This window comes from Saccopteryx bilineata, chromosome 1 (genome assembly GCF_036850765.1).
Source record: "Saccopteryx bilineata isolate mSacBil1 chromosome 1, mSacBil1_pri_phased_curated, whole genome shotgun sequence".
In the NCBI taxonomy this organism is placed as follows: domain Eukaryota; kingdom Metazoa; phylum Chordata; class Mammalia; order Chiroptera; family Emballonuridae; genus Saccopteryx; species Saccopteryx bilineata.
The window spans coordinates 170,590,659-170,612,941 of record NC_089490.1 but is presented as its reverse complement, the minus strand read 5'-3'; the positions used below and the strand labels follow the sequence as shown (position 1 = coordinate 170,612,941).

Sequence of the window (22,283 nt, the reverse complement as noted above, 5' to 3'; positions counted from 1 at the left end):
CAACACCAAGAACAGGTTCATCTTTCTGGAATAAGAATCTGATCTCAGTTGTCAAGTCATATTGAAGGAAGCAGGTTTCTCCCCAGTCACATCCATGCCTCACTCTTCTGTGGAAGAAACTGGTAAGACAGGGGGGACCCTGATCTAGATGAGAAAAGATTTTGTTTCTCCAGTCGACACTGAGACTACGCCAATGACATCAGGGACCATGCTGAGAGGACAGGTGTGGTGAACAGAACAGGGGAAAGGTGATCACTGATGGAGTTACTAGGAGAGAAGCGGACACCAGGGAGATGTTTGGGCTCTTGGCACGAGGACTCAGAGGGCAAAATGAGGCCTCCTCCCTTCTTCCTCTTTACGTCAAAGGGTAGACTGTGCTGAGTTTAATTTATAATGTGGAGCTGAGCTCTCATTATTTTTCCCAGCTTTAGTGGGATTTCTCCAGTCTTTCCATTTCAACCTTCAAACAGAAAAAATTTAATAAAGTATTTAAAGCTATATTTGAATACACCTTTAATGTGAATAGTAGTCTGACCTGTAGTGGCACAGTGGATAAAGTGTCAACCTGGAATGCTGAGGTCGCTGGTTCAAAACCTTGGGCTTGCCGGGTCAAGGCACATACAAGAAATCAATGAACAACGAAACTGAAACAACTGTGAGTTGATATTTCTCATTACCCCACCTCCTCTCTCTGTAAAATCAATAAACAAAATCTTTAAAATATATATATATATATATATATATATATATATATATATATATATATATATTAAATGTGAACAATAGAACTACTTGGCTTTAACGAAAATAAATAATAAAGAGTTTATAATTAAATCGGCTTGAAAAACAAACATCTACAAAAAAATAAATAAACTCGGGTGGTTTTCTAATGTAATAGCCAGAGCAGGATACTGAGAAACTCACTTTACAAACTCATATGACTTTGAACCTTAGTCCTAAGGACTGCCTTACGAGCACCACAAAATGTGGTATTTTTCACGGATAAAGTGTACCACATACCAATAAAACAGAGTTTGAGTTGTTTTTCAAGCAGTGGCAGGAATTTGAGCTGCCTGCCTTATATACATTCTGAAATTTTCAAAATACCTGAATAGATTAAAGCGTTCAGTTTAGGGCTGTGAGGACTTTTATATCACTAACATTAAGTGATATAAAAAAAGAAACTAAACTCAGTTTTCACCTTCATTATACAAAGGTCAAGACAATGAGCTAAAAAGCTATGGGTAAAAACAGGCATTAAATGGCATTCCCTATCCATGCTATCAATAGTTAACTGATGTGTTTCCATGTGGGCACAGCATCCACCCCGGCAACGACACGGCAACGACACATGTATCAATGCTAGAAAAGTATAGAAAGCGATGTTGTTACCAACATTCTGGATGTTCAAGTAGAGTGAAATAGTTCTCATGGAAGTGAGACAAATTAGTTCAATTTTTCAATAAAATGCCTTCCTGATACGTAAGTATTAAAAATGAACACACAGGCCCTGGGTAAAATATCTTATAAACATCAGTGACTCAGTGACTTAGTGTTTTTAATTAATATATGCAAACAAGGCCAAGTAGTATGCATAATGTATATCTGTTTAAAATGAATTATCTGAAAACAAACTATTACTTTCATGTTATTTGCCCAATATTTTATAATTTAATCTACCATTCATAGGAAAATAAATTTATACTTTGACTTATTTTATTGGTGTTTGCCTTTAGAGATGTAATTGTTGTCATTACAGATGACATTACACTCTGTCAGAGTCTTATCAGCCAAGTCCTAAAATAATTCAGTCCTAGAAAAGAAATCTTTAAAAATATTGATATAATGGCCAACTCTAAGTGCAGTGCTCAGTGTAACCTTCAGAACTTACCCAGACCCCAGCATATACAGAATGCTCAGAATATATTCCTTGTATAAAGGAAAGAATGAATGGATAGTTGGATTTTAAGTATTTGAGTTATTCTAATGATTTTCACAGAGATGTTCTGGCATTCATTCTTTCATTTTGGTTTGTAAAAATAGAAGACATATTCCATTCCCATTAAGACTGATTTATTTCTGCATGCATAATTTCATTCTAAGTGATATGGAAGGGTTTATCGAAGGGTTTAATCTATAAAATGGCTCTCACGCCTTTTTATCTGATTATTAATCTCTACTAGAGTAGAGTCACAATACACAGCACCTGGCAGCCCGGCCCTTCTGCCAGCACAAGGCTATACAGACTTACGTGTCTGTCTTTTTCTTCTCATCTTCCAGGGCTCTTAGTGTGAGCTGCAGCCTGTCTGTCAGGATCTCCAGTTCTTGGGTCAGTTTGTATTCCTCTCTGAATTGTTCTCCCAAAAGAACGAGATCACGTGTGGCATCGTGCAGAGGGATGTCACTTAGATACAGACCTCTCCTTGTCAAATCGTCCAGATTCATCACACTGTCATACAGAGAAGGGCGGCAAAAATCATTCCAACTCATCCAGATGACAATACCAACCCTGATTACTGTCAGGGAGTATAATCTTGTCATCTCCTGCCATTCTAAATCTTCTCAGGCTGAAGGGGAAATAATGGGAATCATACAATGAATACAATTTTATTCTTTTAAAGATTTCAAAATCTCCCAAAGAGCTGTGAACTTAAGATTCATTTGTGCCAAATTGCACTTTTTGATGCTGTCAGCCTCAATTGAAAGATAATACAGAAAGCGGTCTCATCAAACCTGCTCAGGTGTTTAACACAGGCTCTGATTTATTATCACATTCTTTCTCATTATCAAGAGATGAAAAATAATTTATTTTTACTCTCTTTAACAAGGATATTTGTGCTGCTTTTGAGAAACGAGTTCATTTTTTTCTTATGGATTCTGTAACTCTTTTAACTGGTTGCTTTTTCTTTTTAGATATGGTGATTAAAAATTTATAAGATTTATGATCCATCTTCAACAAATATATTTTTTGTTTATGTTATGATTTTCTGACCTGTATTGTATATGGTACTCTTCTGAATCAAATTTCTTCTACTATTATTTTCTTTTTCTCATATTTTTGAAAGAGTATTTAAACTTGCTGAATTTTATGCATTTTTGCAACTTAAAGTCATTTTTAGAATGTGATTTTTTTTTTAGTGAGGATTTGGTAAGTGAAAAGTAGCTTTTTTAAAAACTAAATCTTTGGTGAAAATGTTTTAAGTTTATATAATTGGTTTAAATGCAAAGTAATTCTGGGCATTCACAATAATAATTTCTCTAAAATGACATAATTGACTTGAGATTTTACTGAAGGATTATGAATTATTAGTATGTCTCCCTATAATAAATCTCAGCAGAAATGTCCATAAATTAAAGCAAAAATTAGCATTCCAATATAGAAACATAAAATGATCAAAATCTAAATGAAGCACACGGTTCCTTTAGATTTTGTTAGATATGTAAGTTAAAGCTCACTTGCAGAAATAGCCCCTCTGGAAAGAGGCCAGATCATCTGCTCAATGGTATAAAAGGCCTGTCCATGAGCAGAAAAAAAAAAAAGATTATAAGCTTAAAATAAAGATGAACGGTTATAAATGCTAAGATTGAGTTAGAAACTTAATCAAATTGTATCTCATTTTAAAATTTTATTTTAATAAACTATCAACATTTTTCTAAATTTATACTTATCATCTGGAAAATATTTGTTTTAGAAGTAAGACTGCTCTTAGTTGACCCCTTTTTTTCATGCATTGTATGCATCAAGTTTTCTACGCACAAACTGGTACCACAGAACAATCTGAAAATGTGCCATTATGTGACCAATTTCTGCATGTGGTAATGAACACACAGACTCCAAATTTTCTGCTTCTGTTTTCATAAGAAAGCTTTATCACCACAAGTAGTGATCATCCCTATTGAGAAGCTCTTGGTCTGCTGAAGCTCTTCTGGGGAAGAGGCAGAAGAAAAAAAAAAGTATTGATAGCAAATAAATATATAATTAGAATGGTGTAGGTTATAAGTGAAAAAATAAAGAGTTTATATTTTCTAATATTGTCTCTTTTATTTTTATGGTATATAGTCTCAGGAAAAATATCATAATTAGTTTTACACAATCTTTAATACTATATTAACATATTAAAAGAAGGCGTTACAAAGTCCATTAGAATTTTTAGAAATTTTGGTAGTATCTAGAAGTCAAAAATAATCATGGTAGACTTTATATAAAATTTTTAACCAACAACCCACCAAAACATTCTTTCTTGATTGTATTATTAATGACTGTGCATATATTTGGTTTATAGAAAGTTATAAATACATGAAATCTCACCTAATAACAAATTCCAGAATTCTCTGTCTATTGATCTGAAGCAAATTTTGATTTATTTTTGTGTCCTGAATTCCCATGCATCTTTTAGTAAAATACCTTATCAAATTGGGAAAACACTAACCCATAGTTTTACTTCCCTCTGATGTTTATTACAAATAACATAAATGTCAATTTTATAATATAGTTTCAGTAATGTATCCTGATAAAAATAGCTAAATATTTTAAATATAAGGTAGTTCAAATCCAGAAACAATTTTTAGTCCTGGCTGGGTAGCTCAGTTGGTTAGAGGGCTGTCAGGATATGCTAAGGCTGTGGATTCGATCCTCAGTCAGAGCACATACAAAAATCAACCAATGAATGCATAAATAAGTGGAACAACAAATTGATATTTTTCTCTCTTTCCCTTCCTCTCTCTGTCTAAAACCAATAAATTTTAAAAATTAATAAAAAAAACAAAAAACAAATTTTAAATCATTTTGGTATCAAATATGCCCATAATTTATACCATCATATTACATGCTTTTGGAATTACTTTTCTGCATGATGACTCTTTGGATGCTACAAAGCTATAGAATTAGCTAATTATAGATTAGCTGTAGGATGATCTAATGGCATAAACTCAGCAAATTGCTTAAGACAAAGCAAGTAAAACAGAATACATGATTTCTTCTGAATTTCTTACAAATTGTAAATGACATCTTTGTTATAGAGAGATATACTAGAATAGTTCGAAAATGAAATTATACTTCAGGATATGTAGACATCATTGAATAAAATGTTATTGAATTTCTTTGTTAGGAAAAGATGGGTACATATATTCATTATAATTAGTCTAAAAACTCTTACCTTGGTGAGCACAGGAAAAGTATGCTGTCTGCTTCAGGTAAGTAGATCATTTGACCCTTAAGACGTAAGCAGCTGATCTCAGTCCCAGTCAGTTCATCCTCACATTCTAACTTCTCTACATCCAATAACCCTTCCTTGAAAAGGCAAGACATGACCATTAATATACCAAGTCTTACTAAAGACATAACCAAACACATAATATCAGGTCTCATTAAAAATAAACCAAGCCTCTTCACTCCCCACCCCTACATTCACAGAGCAATAGTTTCAATGTGTGTATACGTCAGACCTTCAGGGAGGCTGGAGGAAGGAGGAAGAGTGTATACCAGGGGTCCCTAAACTACGGCCCCCGTGCATGCGGCCCCCTGAGGCCATTTACCCGGCCCCCACCACACCTCCGGAGGGGGCACCTCTTTCATTGGTGGTCAGTAAGAGGAGCACATTGACCATCTCATTAGCCAAAAGCAGGCCCATAGTTTCCATTGAAATACTGGTCAGTTTGTTGATTTAAATTTACTTGTTCTTTATTTTTAAATATTGTATTTGTTCCTGTTTTGTTTTTTTACTTTAAAATAGGATATGTGCAGTGTGCATAGGGATTTGTTCATAGTTTTTTTATAGTCCGGCCCTCCAACAGTCTGAGGGACAGTGAACTGGCCCCGAGTAAAAAGTTTGGGGACCCCTGACATTTTGCTCTATAAATCCTAAAGACAGCAACAGTGAGATCTGAGTTCTACTTAAATTAACAAATGAATAAATATTTTATCACTCTTCCTCTCCGCCCAAAAAATGGAACCAAGAATAACAGAGGCTTTAAGAAATTGGGTGAAGTTTTTTTTGTTTGTTTGTTTTTTGTTTTAAATCTTTATCCATTCTTCTGATTTTTAAAATAGGACATTGTAGTTATACAGGGAATAAAAGATACTGGTTTAATATGTGAAACTGGGTTGTCCCAGCAAGGCATTTTTAGCACCTACTTTTGTAAAATCTGAGCACATGACACAATCCCATTGCTCCTCGAGCAAACCAATAATCAGTTACATTGCCTTTAAAGCCGGACTCTCCTTGAGGTCGGCTTCTGGTCTAGCCATACCTCCTCTGTCTTCCGGAATGGCACAGTAGCTACGTTTTCCTCCGGGACACTTTTAGTATGTATGTAACACACTTTACTTGCTCACATTTTATAAAATCATATCTTAATTACCTTGCTTCTCAACACGAAAACTGTATTGATGTGTGAAAGGATCCCGTGGAAACTAATGTCAATATGAGGACGGACCAGAGAGAAGACAGACAAAAGGCTGCAATTGCCAGGCTGGAGCTAAAAATGTAGATAAAAAGAAATAAAAACACTAAATTGTTTAAAAGAGTTTTGCATTTGATATTACTAGATTAAACCAGGTTATATATAAGTACAGAAATACATTATTTTGTAGAAAAGAACTTCAACTATAGATTCATACCTCGATCTATGCAACTCGGTGATTCAACTGATGGACATCAAATAGTTTTGTGAGCATAAAACCAATATGGATTCAGATGACTAACACTCAAATATAAGCTAATAAAAATAAAAAAAGTATCTTCAAAGAAAAAAGGAATGGAAATTTATTTTTTAAACCATAGCATGAGTTATGAAATGCAAATGGTTAAAATTTAACCATCAAGACCATCAGCAAACATAGTTTATCAAAAGATAGTTAATCATCATAATAGGGAACCTTTACTGATTGCTTATAATGGACTAGGGACTATAAACTACATGTTCTTTCACTCTCTATCCTCATTTTATAACAAAGGGAAAACAGGCAGAAAGAGGCCAAGTAACACTTTAGTCACACAATGGGGAGAGGCAAACCAGTGTAAGTGCCCAGGCTTCTGGGTTTATAGGTTTATTATGCCTGATCCCATTTGGGCTAATCCTGAATTATCAAGTCTCTTTAATTACAAGCAAAATAGTATCTCTAGATACATGTCATTTACAACTCCAAAAGTTGGTACAGTAGAAAGGAAGGATTTTACAAGTGGGTCAGAATAATGCAAATCAAATGTAGGTTCTCATCCTCTCCATACTGTTGTCCTTTGGTGCTTTTTCTAGTAAGTCCCATGATAATCTCTGTTGTTTTCTCTTTATTTCCCTGAAAATGTCCAAGGTTGATCTGAAAGCTGTTTTTAGATAGAGTTGATTGTTACTAAAAAGTTGTCCATTTTCTCATTTAAAAAAGTATACCATTCTCACTGTCCCTGTAAGTGATTAAAATAGAAAAAAAAAAAAAAATGCCTGTTGTAGGAAAAATAGCTGTAAGCTTAAGGCACACATTTAAACATGTAATATATGACGTTCTGCTCATCACCTAATACACAGTAACAGGGTTAAATAAATGAATAGTAACATGTAACAATAGTGCATTAGTGGTCTTTAGTCTCAGGCCCCATGGAAGTGGTGTCATTTACCTGGGGAAGCACTCTGTAGATGGCATTGCCGCACTGAGTGACCACTAGGTCCCGGTCAAATATTATGTGAAAAGGAAAAGCTTTGCAGAAAGTATAGGGGCTAATGCGTGATTCCTGGGTACCATTTTCTTCAAATCTGTCAAGATCTTCATAAAAGTCCTCTTCTTTAGATTCTTTTTCTTCGATTAAAAATTGAGTATGATCACATTCTTCATTTCTTTGCTGAATGACCTAGATGTCAAAGGGGGAAAAGGTGTTAGTTGTCTGCATTTCAGTGGACTTAACCTAAATACCTAAGAAACTGGTTCTGAGAATTGGATTTAGAGCATTAATTTGAAAACTTTAATATATGTAAATACTACCCATTCTTAAATAAAAAACATTGTCTGGACATTTATTTAAGAAATTTGAAGACTGAATAATTATTCACAGTAAAATTGCGAATCTGGTATCAGTCCTCTCTCAGCCAATAGACTCTGGTAGAATTAGCAGAAGAGCAGTCTGTTATCCTGGTGGGCTTAGTCCTCTCATCCAAGCACACTTCTATAGTGAACGACCTATAAGCATACAGGCAGTACTATTTAACATGTTACAAAAATAACGTTTACAGGAAGAAATAAAATAATAGAGGTACATATATATTTTTTTATTTTATTTATTCATTTTAGAAAGGAGAGAGAGAGGGAGAGAGAAACAGAGAGAGAAAGGAGAGAGAGACAGGGGGGAGGAGCTGGAAGCATCAACTCCCATATGTGCCTTGACCAGGCAAGCCCAGGGTTTCGAACCGGCAACCTCAGCATTTCCAGGTTGATGCTTTTACCCACTGCGCCACCACAGGTCAGGCTAGAGGTACATATTTTAAAGTATATGCAATTCTTTTATCCATCAGTTTGGTGATTATATAAACTTAGAGTAGCAAGTTGGGTAAAATACAGAAAAAAATATCTCAAATAACACTAGTGCGAGGGTACATTGATTGATATTTCTTTCTGAAGGGTAGATTATTAATATGTATAAAAATTCTTTAAAAATTGTATATTCTTTGATTTTAATTCCAAATGTAGAAATTCATTCTAAGGAAGTAATAATAGTGAGCAAAGTTTTATAACTTAAAGAAATAGCTATATTTCTAAATTTCTACCAAGTAACTATATTTTCATAATTTCTAAATAGCCATATTTCTAAAATATTATTTATAGGCAAATATATTATTAGATAGAAAATATCTTTTATTTTGAGTTTAAAAAACTGCAAGTAATATATCATCTTAAAAGTGACCAAAATTCTATCTCAACTGTACCCAGACCCAAATGGGAGCTAATTGGAGCAATATTTCTTCAATTACAGTTAAATGAAGGCAAAATGTTGCTCTTTATTTTTATTTTTTTTTGTTCAGGAGTTCACTGCAGCATATTCTGAGACTTAAGAGCAAATCACAGTTAATATGGACTCTGTTATATATATTCTTTTAGATATACTGTCATGGTGAATTAAGATATTCTATTAAAACTATCACATTAATCTACTAGACTGCTTAAATATTAGTATTATTATTTATAACTTAAAAATGTTGCCCAGCCTGAGCAGGTGGTGGCGCAGTGGATAGTATCGGACTGGGACACAGAGAATGCAGGTTTGAAACCCCGAGGTCACTGGCTTGAGCACAGGCTCATCGAGCTTGAGCGCGGGCTCACCAGCTTGAATGTGGGGTTGCTGGCTTGAGTGTGGGATCTTAGACATGAGCCATGGCCGCTGGCTTGAGCCCAAGAAAGTAATCAACAAACAGCTAAGATGCCGCAACAAAGAATTCATGCTTCTCATCTCTCTCCCTTCCTGTCTGTCTGTCCCTCTCTCTGTCTCTCAGTCTCTGTCACAAAAATAAAATGTTTCCCAATTAAGATTGATCTTCCTAAAGCCTCGTAAATGAAACAAAACAAGTCAATCTTAAAATTCAGGCTTAATTCTGATGTTAGGTTCTGTTTCCATTTTAGCTCAAGAACTAACATAAATTTATTAATTCTTCAATTCTACACTTTTTGGTTTAATTGGCAAAAAGAAAAAAACCAAAAACCTGCTTTTCTGATATTTTTAACCTCTCCTTGGTTTATCACTTCATGACAGGGAATATTTCTTAAGTACTTAAATTGTCTTTGTAGCTCTATACCTTTAAGAAGACAAGAATACTTGAGGAAATTAAAACAGTGCCTTTGAAAAAAATTAAATGGGCAAAATATAATTACCAAATTTCAACATTTCAGAAGTTTATATTGGAGCATTTGAAAAAAATGAAGGTCATAAGACAACCCAAATATCACATAAAGTGAACCACTAAATTAAGTACAAAGTTGAATTTTATATAGCACATGCTAATGTTGTCACCATTCCAAACGAAAGATTCTAAAAACCATAACAACTTTCATTTCCAAGTGAGCCCTAATTTTTGTTTTTCTCCTGAAGTTTCTATGTACCTGCAAGAGAGGACACGCAATCCCTAAAGCAGTATTAGTTTGGTGTCAGGATCAAAGATGATAAATACAAGGCATATAAAGTTTTTACTGTATTCCAGTGGCATTCCTAATCATAAAAGAATTTCAGTTCTTTACCCAAGGCTTTAATTTGTAAATGTCTCAGGATTTGATTTTTTTGTTGGTTTGTTTGTAGTTTCAAGTGAGAAGAGGGGAGATAGTGAGTCAGACTCTGGCATGTGACCCAAAAACCAGGATCCAGCCAGCAACCCCCATGTCTTGGGATGATGCTGGAGTACCAAGCTATCTTTAGCACCTGAAGCTGATACTCTCAGAACAACCATGATATCCTTAGCACCTGGGGCCATGCTAAAAACCAATCCAGCCACTGGCTGTGGGAGGGGAATAGGAAGAGAAGAGGAGGAGGAGGGGGAGAGAAGTAGATGGTTGTTTCTCCTGCTCAGACCCGGAATTGAACCTGGGATGTCCATATGCCAGGCCAGCTCTCTATCCACTGAGCCATCGGCCAGGGCCAAATGACTCTGGATTTCATAAAATCATGTTATGTCTAATCCCATTTTCTAGTTATACAGGAACTAAAGGAGCAACAAACAGGGAGTCACCGACAAGTGTCATGTAAGAATGACACCCACTGATGAAAGGAAGCAAAGTTCCATGAAACCTAAGGTGATATTACTAGATTAAATATATAGAATACTTTTCCAATATAACCAATTTAACTGCTACAATTTTTATTTATATAACCCTATATTTTAAGTTTAGCTTCCCATATATATTAGAATATAAGTAAGATATCCAAGAAAACATGCCGTAATAAAATAAGGCTGGACCCTGGCCAGTTGGCTCAGCAATAGAGCATTGCATGGCAGGTGGAAGTCCCAGTTTAATTCCCGGTCAGGGCATACAGAAGTAATGACCATCTGCTTTTCCATCCCCCACTCTTTCTCTCTCTCTCTCTCTCTCTCTCTCTCCCTTCCTCCCTCCCTCCCTCCCTCCTGCAGTTATGGCTTGAATGGTTCAAGCAAAGTTGGCCCTGGGCACAGAGGATGGCTCCATGGCCTCATTTCAGGAGCTAAAATAGTTTGGTTGCTGAGCCATGGAGCAGTGGCCCCAGATGGGCAGAGCATTGTGGGGCCGGGGGCTTGCCAGGTGAATCATGGTTGGGGCACATGCAGGAGCCTCTCTGCCTCCTCACTTCTCACTTAGTAGAAAGAAAGAAGAAGGAAGGAAGGACACAGGGAGGGAGGAGGGAGAAAAGGAGGGAGGGAGGGAGGGAGGGAGAGAGGGAAGAAGGAAGGAAAAAGGAAGGAAGGAAGGAAGGAAGGAAGGAAGGAAGGAAGGAAGGAAGGAAGGAAGGAAGGAAGGAAGGAAGGAAGGAAGGAAGGAAGGAAGGAAGAGTTGGTTGGCTCAGTGGTAGAGCATTGCCTAGCGTGTGGAGATCCCGGGTTTGATTGCCAGTTAGGGCACACAAGAGAGGCAACCATCTGCATCTCCACCCTGCCCCCTTCTCTCTCTCTCTCTCTTCCTCTCTGCCTTCCACTCCTGCAGCCATAGCTCAGTTGGTTCAAGTGCATTGGCCCCTGGCACTGAGAATGGCTCTGTGGAGCCTCTGCCTCAGGTGCTAAAAATAGCTCAGTTGCGAGCATGGCACCAGATGGGGGTTGCTGGGTAGATCCTGGACAGGGCACATGAGGTAGTTTGTTTCTCTATCTCCCTTTCTCTCTCTTGGAGTGGAAGAAAAAAAAAATAAGGCTAAAATAGGGTATCCTTCCCTACTTTTCTCAAATTTGGGGTCACTAAAAATGGCTCTTTGGACTGAAAATGCTGACTCCATCAAAAAAACAGCTGACTAGGAGACTATGTGTTAGAAATAAAGAAAAATGATGGTTCTCTTTACTGTACAATTGTATTAATACTTTGAATTTACACTTAAAACTAATAGTCTGTATGGTAAATGACAACTCACTTTAAAGTATGGGACCTGGCTTCTTTCAACAACAAATCAGTTTTTTTTTAAAAAAGCAAAACTTATAGTTTACAAAATGATATATTCCAATGATATTTCAGGGACAGACAAAAAAATCTACAAAGAAACAAAGAATATCTAATTTTATATTATCACAGAATGTGACTGTCCATGTTATAGGAAGGACAGAGCTTAGCCAGTCACAGCCCCCCCCCCCCCCGCCCACTGCTTTCCAGCTAGTGTGTGCTCACAGAGAATGCAAACTAAATTTCAAGTGGCCTGAAGCAATGTATAAAAGGAAAAGTCTGCTACAAGGGGAAAATAGCCTGTATTCCTGTATACCCTTGCATTCCAAGGCCAAATCTAGAAGATTTCTGGTGTTGCCACTGGTATGGCTTATATATGCCTCTTGGTAAGGTCCACTGGCTGCAACAATTAAACGTAAATTCACTGAGCATCATTTCTTTACTATTCTACTGGCATCTCTGTTTAGGAGTGTCTCCATTACTGATCATTACCTTCATGTCGATTTCAGTGCCATGTATTTGTTGCGCTACCGTTTTAATGATTCCAATGACAATATCCTGAAGTCCTTCTCTCTCTGAGTAGTAATGCAGAATAAGTCCTTTGCCCTTGTCTGCATCAGTGCACCTAAAGGAAGGTGCACGCATACCTGGGTAGATAGTAGCAAGGTGGTCATGCAGAGCATCAAGGTTCTGCAATTAAAAAAAAATGGTGATGGATAATGTTTCCACAATGGCAGCTGGCTTCCATAAAGCGAGGTAAAGAAAGGAGGCTCAAATCAAACGCAGCCTGCAGATCAGCCTAGTAAACATTCACACAGCGCCTCCTTTTCTAGCTGCTGCCCTGAGACATCTGTAAGGCAAGAATCACAGAGAACTTGAAACTCAAGTAGTGTAATTAAGGAAACCATCTGTGGCTATTAATAGTTAATACATGTTAAGAAAGGATAAATAAACAAGTGGGATATAAAAAGAATGCCTGAAGCAGAAAAAGACACACAGATTTGGCCTAAAGCTATTTATAGAAGTTTGGGGCACTGTATATGCATAACATTGTCGTTTCATGGTAACATAGCCAATTTACCCAATTTTTCTAAGACTTTATTTCTTCTGATAAAAAAGAGAAAAATAAATGATGTATTTAATACTTAGCACATCCCAGGTGCAGTAAGAAAATCAATAGCACGCCTCAAATCCCGACACTTTCCTCTCTTTGAATACGATATCTAAAATGGCAAGAGATTCTGCAGGTGAGATAAAAAAAATATGGACCTTAAGTAGGAAAGATTATCCTGGATGATCCTGGTGGACCCAGATAATCATATGAGTGAGTGACACCTTAAAAGCCAAGACCCTTTCCTGGTTCTAGGGAGAGAGAGGTGCAAAGACAGAAGGTCAAACAGAGGGCAGCTTGAGAAGGAAATGATCGTTTGTTCCAGGTTCTGAGATGTAGGAGACTTATGTGCAAAAGGATGGAGAGAGGCCTCCTGGACCTTAGAGCAGCCCCAGTTGATGGCCAGCAAGCAAAACTGGGTCCTCAGCCCTATCACACATGCAACTGAATTCTGTCAACACCTGAATGAGCAAAGATTATGCCCTAGGGCCCATCTCAGCCCCACTGACAGCCCTATTGTCACCTGGATTACAGTCCAGTAAGACCTGTTACGGACTTCCAACCTACAAAGCTCTAGGATAATAAACTTGTATAGTGTTAAGCACTTAATGTTTGTGATAGCAATAAAAAAACTAATACGCTGAATAATTAGCCTACCAATAAATGGTGATTATTGCTAAAGAGAATGTGAAAAACAACAATTTCAGAATACCATGAGCCTAAAAGAATTTACTATATAGAAAAAAGGTGTGAGAGATGAGCCAAAATTGAACTATGGTTCATGTTCCAAATGTCTCAAAGAGGCCAATTCAGGGAAACAGACGTAGCCAGTAAGATACCAGAAAGAAAGTGGAGGGAATATGAGGCAACATTGGGGTCCCAAATTTGCAAAACTCTCTACCAGCGCACCTGTGGTACCATGAGTTTTAATTCTGCCTCCTTCTCCTCCATTCAAGAATTCACTCATTCTATCAAGTTATCCCATGCTCATTACATATCATGCTCTTAGCGTGTGTGGGCTGGGGGCAGGGTAGAGGTTTGGTTATGAATCTGCATGACACGAACCCTGACTTCAAGCAGTTCATAGTTTATTCTACAAAAGAATGTGCAGAGTGGCTCTTGATGCATAAATAAAGGACCTAACAACTCAGACTGGAAAATAGGATCCAACGATTTCAAAGTAAAAATGAGATCTGAGTTATGTCATAAAGGTTTACATTCTGATTTGAATAAATGGTTCAATAGTCTCCTCAACTGGGTGAATCTGGTCTCTTTTGGAAATGCCTTTATGCAAAGTGCTTTTTATTTTCTACCCCAAAATTACACCTGGTAAATCAAGTCAGTCCATTTCTTAACAAAAACATCAATTCATCCCCACTGCCTGTAGAGGCTGCTATTGCCACATGAAAGGAATCTAATATGGCAGACACCAAGAATTGGAAGTGAAGATGTATAAACTACAAGTCACTTAAGTCCTGAAACTGTTTTACTTGTATGAGCAGTATGGAGGTTTCTTCCTATGACAAGTTGTCATGAGAAGTCTTTTCTGTGAAGGGAAGATGTGAAAACTGATCTTCATAATTCTCCCAGATACCTTACACTTCTGCTGATATTGAAAAAAAAAAAAAAAAGGGTACGAGAGAAAATCTGGTGAGAAAAATAAATGATCATAAGTTTTATGTTTATCTCCATTTTCCACAAAGTCAAAATGGAGCTTGTTGCTGATGCATTTAGGTAATTACCTAAGGTTGTTAGGCCCAGCTGCTGTGCTGTGGCTAAAGGGAAAAAAAATTAGTCAATCAATAATTTGACATGTGTATCTTAGTTTTTCTATTTTTCCTCTGAAAATTTAAATATGCCATAACTCAGTATGCCTATATCACTTTCATACTCATCTATTTTCATCGTGTGCTATATCAGCACATTTCTATGTGCAGCTACTCTGAGTCAAATAGATAGATGCTTCACCCTAAATGCTGAGTCTTTTTAATTTAATTAAAGGTATTAATGTTGCTAATAACAGGTTGCTTAAATTCATCACTTCAAAGCATGTGGAAAGTAAAACATTTGAAGTCAGACTGTTCATTTTTCAAGTCTTTGTGGTAACCAACTCTCTGGAGATTTACTGTTTCATTGAATGTACCCTTAATTAAATGGACAAGTAAAGTGATTTCTTGCAGCAGAAAGCCTTAACACCACTTAATGTAATATTGATTTTTTTTTAGATAGTATCAAATAAAAATACTCTTGGGATTTCTTAAGTTACAGCTTTCCCAACTTGGTTTTACCCTTTCAAAATTCAAGTGATCACCACAGCCTGTCTACTTTGACAAATGGAATTCGTGATTAAAAATTAAATTACTCTGCCTGACTAGTTGATGGTGCAGTGGATTGAGCTTTGGACTGACACAGAGGGCGCAAGTTCGAAACTCCAAGGTCTCCGGCTTAAGCACAGGCTCATCAAGCTTGAGTGCAGGCTTACCAGTTTAAGCACGGGGGTCACTGGCTTGAGCATGGGATCATAGACATGATCCCATGGTCGCTGGCTTGAGCCCAAAGGTTGCTGGTTTGAGCCCAAGGTCGCTGGCTTGAGCAAGGGGTCACTCCATCTGCTGCAACCCCCAGGCCAAGGCACATATGAGAAAGCAATCAATGAACAACTAAGGTGCCACAACAAAAAATTATGCTTCTCATCTCTTTCCCTTCCTGTTAGTCTCTGTCTGTTCCTCTCTCTGACTGTCTCTGCCAAAAAAAATAAAATAAAATAATTAAATTATTCTTATTCAAGTACATTTATATTGCTAAAAAGGTGCCTTTTTTATAGTTAGGCTACAACTGTTTGCAGCCACATGAAAGGCCACAAAAAGAGATTCTCAAAATAGCCAAGACAAGACCTTGACCACATTTTATAATAATGTATTACACTGTCTATACACAGCTAAGTATTAGTCCACAAGGCTGTAGCAATGTATTCTGGACAACAAGAATTACGTAATTAAAACTGGTATTCTGTTCTATTTCTAAATACGCACATGAAAGGCGGTATACAAGGGGAAAAGTATACACATTGCAAAGAAATATACACATTAAACAGAGCAAACAGTACACGCATATATTCCAGCACAAGCAGCTCCCCGAGAATCCTCGAGAAAACCCCGACCGCGCTGTTCCTCCGCCCTCCCCGGCTTCATGAAATTGGGAAGCGGGAGAGGGAGAGAGAGGAGGTCTACCATCTATTCTGCCTCAAGATGGCAAAAAGTCACTCTGAGGTTTGTCATTTTATTTTTTAATGTTCGGATATCATTCTACTGGTTTTTCTATAAGCAAAACAAATGTCCCTTTTCTCAGGAGTTCCGCGATCTGTTTGTCCGGTCCATCTGGTCACCTGGCAGTTATCGCTCGCAGGGTAAAACCAGTGCTGGCATCCTGGGAAACTACTGGAGTCCTCGGTTTAGCGCGCTCCACAGATTTAGGAAACAAAAAAGAATTTACCGATAGTTTCAGAAACACTCTGAAGTTCCATATTTTTTAAAATTCTGTTAAAATGTATTCACTTTAGAGAGGGGGGGAGAGAGGAGTGAGGAGGGGGAGGGGCAGGAAGCATCGACTCCCATATGTACCTTGACCAGGCAAACCCAGGATTTCAAACTGGTGACCTCAGCATTCAGGTTGATGCTTTATCCACTGAGCCACCACAGGCCAGGCATTAAAGATCTTGAAATGTTTCAAAATAAATGCAAATCATCTTTGTAATATGCATGGAAAAAACGAGCTCACAAATAATTACAGAAGCCCAATTTCCAGAAGCTAACTACTTCTTTTTCCTGCTTTCAGGGCATTTAATTGAAAATCCCTGAAGGACCCACATAAGTGGATGGAGGAAGACCACACCTTGAAAGTTCTGAGACAGAGAAATATCTCAGTCTCTAAGAATCCTTATCCGAGAGGATAGGAAAGAGGGAGTCATCTATGTTATTTGAGAACTATACTGAAATTTGGATCTGAGAGACATCTAATAAATCAGTCATTGTAAACTTCTCTCTTTTTTCTTTTTAAGGAAAAAGGATGTGGCGCATTTTCTTTCTTTTTATTCCCCACAGATTTCTGAAAAAACAAAACAAAACACCAGTACTGACATTTACATAGGTGAGTCATGTATTTTGAAAACCACTTTAAGCTTTCTATGAAAGAAGTCAGTTTAGAATTTGACCATGAAAAACTTAAACCAGAAAGACCTACACAGAGTGGAAAACCCCACCCCATCTAAGGGTAAGCACCAAGGTCAGGGTGTACGGAGCAGGAGATGAGAACAAGGAAGAAGTTCATGCTTTCACAAGACTGTTCTTGCCTTTTCACCTCGGAACTGCTGCTTGAGAAATAGCCCTCCCTCTGAGTGAAAACACAGAAAGCCTTTTTTTTTTAACAGAAATAATAGAAGGCCCTATGTAAAAATAAGTTATACAAGTCATTAAAATTATTTAAATGGTAACGCTTTCAAATTACATATAGTTATCATTACCATCCTCTCAAGAGAAATATTTTAAAGAAAGAGGCAGATAGTTATAGAATGAACTGTGTAAAATATTTCACTCATTCCATTGCTTTTAAACTCATATTTTAAAAAACCCATTTAAGCCTCACAGGCGATATAGCTGAGAGGTTGCTGGTTCAAAACCCTCGCCTTGTCAGGTCAAAGTACATACTAGAAACAACTAGTTGATGCTTCCTGCTCCTCCCTGCCTCCATCCCCACCACCTTTCTCTTTTTTCTAAAATTAATAAATAAAACCTTAAAAAATAATAAAGATAAAAATCCCACTTATGTAATACTATATTCAAGAATCAATATTTTGTATAATTGTGAAAATATATACCAGTTATTCAAAGAGAAAAGTGTTAGAATTCTATAATACTTATCTTCCTTTAAAAGTTCTTACTTGTTGCCCTGGCTGGTTGGCTCAGTGGCAGAGCATCGGCCCAGTATGTGGAAGTCCTGGGTTCGATTCCCGGTCAGGGCACACAGGAGAAGCGCCCATCTGCTTCTCCACCCTTCCCCCTCTCCTTCCTCTCTATCTGTCTCTTCCCCTCCTGCAGCCAAGGCTCCATAGGAGCAAAGTTGGCCCAGGTGCTGAGGATGGCTCTGTGGCCTCCACCTCAGGTGCTAGAATGGCTCCAACTGCAACAGAGCAATGCCCCAGATCGGCCAAACATAGCCCCCTGGTGGGCATGCCGTGTGGATCCTGGTCGGAAACATGTGGGAGTCTGTCTGACTGCCTCCCTGCTTCTAACTTCAGAAAAATACAAAAAAAAAAACAACAAAAAAAAGAGTTGTTACTTGTCAATTTATAATTGCAGGTTACAGAAATGGACATTTTGAGTATTGAGAAAACAGATCCTTTGGAAATTCAAAAGTTAAAAATCAAACAAATGGTGCATTTTTTTTCCTAAGAAATATTATAAATAATTTAGGGAAGTATTAGAATATCACAGCTGTTCAGGAAAATTCTCGTATTTCCCAAAATAACACTTCACACAAACATTAAGGACTGTAGATCAGTCATCAATCCCAGATTGCTCCGGGTGTGCTGGCCAAACCACAGTGCTGTGTTTCAGGGGCCAAACCTGGAGCTGTTGTGAATGGAAATCCCGCTTCAGGCTGAATAGAAGTACTAACAGTGAAACCCCGTGCACACCAATTGAGGGAATCGGTCAAACCGCCACCATGACAAAATTACTTGAAGGAGCCAGTGTTCCCAGTAAACTATGAGAGAATATTTGTAATATTATCCAACTGAGATGCCTCTGAATATTTAAACAGGACCATAATTTCAATCCTTTCACTTTCTTTCATCCAGTTCCCTCCACCCCCTCACCCCCCTACCCCCGCCTCAGCTGTCAGTCTATTCCATGTATCCATGCCTCCTCTGATTCTATCTTAAACTACTGGCATATTTGTTTCCTATTTTTACATGAACAGCATATCTTCATAAAAAAAATTCATTCATTCCCAGATGCACAGTTTGCATCTGTAGAGATGCCATCATTAAGAGATTATACATGGTCTCTGGCTTCATGAAGTTTACATTCCAGCCCAACAAACAGGAAATGATAATACAGTGTGAGAACAACTTTGGCTGGGAAAAGAAATGTATCATGAAAATATGGGAACTGTCAATGACCCTGACTGAGATCGAAGAGAAGAGGAAAGCCATCCCAGAAGAAGTAATTGGACCGGCAGGATAAACAGAATTTATCTAGGTGAAGGGGGCATGAACCGTGTTCCAGACAAAGGAAAGAGCAGATGCAAAAGCTCAGAGGATAAAGAAAGCAAGCTGAGAGAGAGAGAGAGAGAGAGAGAGAGAGAGAGAGAGAAGGAGTTCTGCTTGGCTGAGCTGGAGGAGAGGAAGAGAGAGAATGGACAGGAAATCTAAGTAGTTTCAATCATTTTAACTATTTTTGACATTTCCCAAAGAGCAATGGGAAATCAGTCAAGGGTTTAAGCAATATATATATGTATTATATAATGAAATATACTGTCATTTCAGAAAAATCACTGGAATCCTAGAATGGAGAAGAGATTGAAGGAGTCATGAGAGAGGCAGGAAAATCATTCCATCTCTAGATAATGGTCCACTCTCCATGGAAGTGTCGGGAAACGAGGAAAAGAGGCAGAATTCTCATAATTCAGCCACATGGGGCTCATGGCTATCCTGCAGGAACAGTGCAGCTCTAGAACATAGAGAAACACCTAGAGCAGGGGTCCCCAAACTTTTTACACAGGGGCCAGTTCACTGTCCTTCAGACCGTTGGAGGGCCGGACTATAAAAAAAACTATGAACAAATCCCTATGCACACTGCACATATCTTATTTTAAAGTAAAAAAACAAAACGGGAACAAATACAATATTTAAAATAAAGAACAAGTAAATTTAAATCAACAAACTGACCAGTATTTCAATGGGAACTATGCTCCTCTCACTGACCACCAATGAAAGAGGTGCCCCTTCCAGAAGTGCGGCGGGGCCCGATAAATGGCCTCAGGGGGCCGTAGTTTGGGGACCCCTGACCTAGAGGCTGCTTGCTCTCTTACTGCACCATTACCAACTCCACAAAATGTCACCATGAGACAAAGTAAAACAAAATCACCTTGTAAAACTATTTGAACATTTGTTTTGTTATGCATATATAGCCCTTGAGAGAAAGATAAAATTAAGATAGGAAAATGCAAGCTCAGACTTCGCTGATAAGGTAACAGTATTACAAAATGAAATATTTATTCAAATATCCAAAGTCTCAAAATACTTTTAAATAACAAACTTTAATACATGTACCATAATTCACTTCAATACAGCCTGTTAAAGTTTAATTTACATATCTCCTGGCAACTACTTCATTTGGAAGTGGTGGCTTTTTTTGACACCAGTAGTTTGGTAAATGCATGGCAGGCGATTGCAAACCAGTTTCCATCTTGATTTAATGCTGTTTTAAGTTTATAAGAAAAATGTCACTGTGTAAACAACAGACGTTTTGATTAAACACCAAAGTTCTTATTTTGGCTGTTAAATCAATAATGCAGCTGGATTGAAAGTCGTTTACATTCCCTCAAAACTGGGCTGCGGTTCAGCTAGTATTTCACTGACATCATTTTCCAGCAAGATCTGGCTGCTTTCAGCAGCCAGTTTGGAAATATCCTTTACAAACAACCACATAATTTTCAATGTTAACACATTTCAAGAAGAGAGTCTCACAGATGGTCTACGCTTAAAATAGGACAGACAATCCAAAAATAGTCTTTCTTCTAATGTATACTTTACTAGTAAGAAACTTTTAAGGTAATTTTAACAAGATTACAAGACAAAGGCCTTTGGTGACATTATTTATCTTTTCCTTCACCCGAAATGAACTTAGTAAGTTCTCTTATTTCCCCTTCTATAGATTAATTAGCATATAACTTGGAGTAATGATTTTTAAATTAGTTTTGGTGGCAGAGCACCTGAAGGCCAGGGTGCTTTTTCCTAAACAATAAGCTTCAGGTAGAACGTCATAGATACTGACATACTATTTAATTACACTATACAAGCTAGAAATATTTTGCAAAATAAATAAGTAAATAGAAGACCATGTCACAGAGCCTAAATATAAAACCACAGCAGCAAATACAAACATTAAAAATTAAAATAAAGCAGTTGAACAGACCACAATAGGCCATGATGAGTTTTTATTGTAGCACCTTGCATCTTTATCGTAGCAACCAAAAGGTAAAGAAACAATATGAAGCAAATATGCTAAAATGTTATTCAAGACCTAATAACTATTATTTCATGTGAGTTAGAAAAAATATCAGTATGATTCCATTTCAGCAGCAAGTCACTCACCCAGCTGACTGAACAAAAGGCTGCTGCTAGTGTCATGTTTAAAGATCACAGATTCAGAGCTTTTGACTAGATGACCTCAAATTGCTTACCTGCAGAAATTCTCTGACATTAGATCCCAGGACGCGCAAGATTGTATCATAACCAGATTCTTGACAAAAGACAAAAAACATCTTCCCAAACATTTGGAGAATTTCTCCAGCATTGAGATCTAGTTTATAGGTTTGAGAAAGTAACAAAAAAAAACAAAACATATTACAGTATAGGTAGACTATTGTATTTAGGAAGAATTAAGGTAAGTGCATAATAAAAAAATTTTAAATGTTCTCAATTTTTGTGCATAGTGAATATATATCACATGAAAAATTTCTGATCAGGACAATACAATAAAATCTGAGAAGACAACATATTACCAAATTAACAACAGTGTAAACTTGTACATAATAGCAAAGCAATTAGTTTCTCAGCTTCTATGACAAACTAGTTAATTAACTTTGAGCTTTTTAAAATGTATTTTAATGTATAACTTATTTTTTTCTGAAAAATACAGAAAGATCTTTAAAATCATCCAGAATGCACATTAATACTTTGGTGCAAATTACTTTTCTTTATCTAAATATATATATCAATAAATTGGTTGCATATAACATGTGCCCTAATATCTTAGAGATTTGTTTGTTTATATTCAATTTTTACTACTTATTAAAACTTTA

At 37.1% G+C, this 22,283-nt stretch overlaps 1 protein-coding gene across 1 annotated transcript in view; it reads right to left on the bottom strand.

The window, feature by feature from the left end:
* Nucleotides 1–22,283, bottom strand: part of GUCY1B1 (guanylate cyclase 1 soluble subunit beta 1) — a 44,067-nt gene that overhangs the window by 5,132 nt on the left and 16,652 nt on the right. Inside the window, exons 4-9 of the mRNA XM_066279684.1 lie at nt 21,663–21,781; nt 12,581–12,778; nt 7,611–7,841; nt 6,361–6,477; nt 5,157–5,290; nt 2,252–2,449 (exon numbers count right to left, since the gene is read on the bottom strand). Coding sequence (XP_066135781.1) covers nt 2,252–2,449; nt 5,157–5,290; nt 6,361–6,477; nt 7,611–7,841; nt 12,581–12,778; nt 21,663–21,781 — 997 coding nt within the window. The remainder of the gene's footprint in view (nt 1–2,251; nt 2,450–5,156; nt 5,291–6,360; nt 6,478–7,610; nt 7,842–12,580; nt 12,779–21,662; nt 21,782–22,283) is intronic.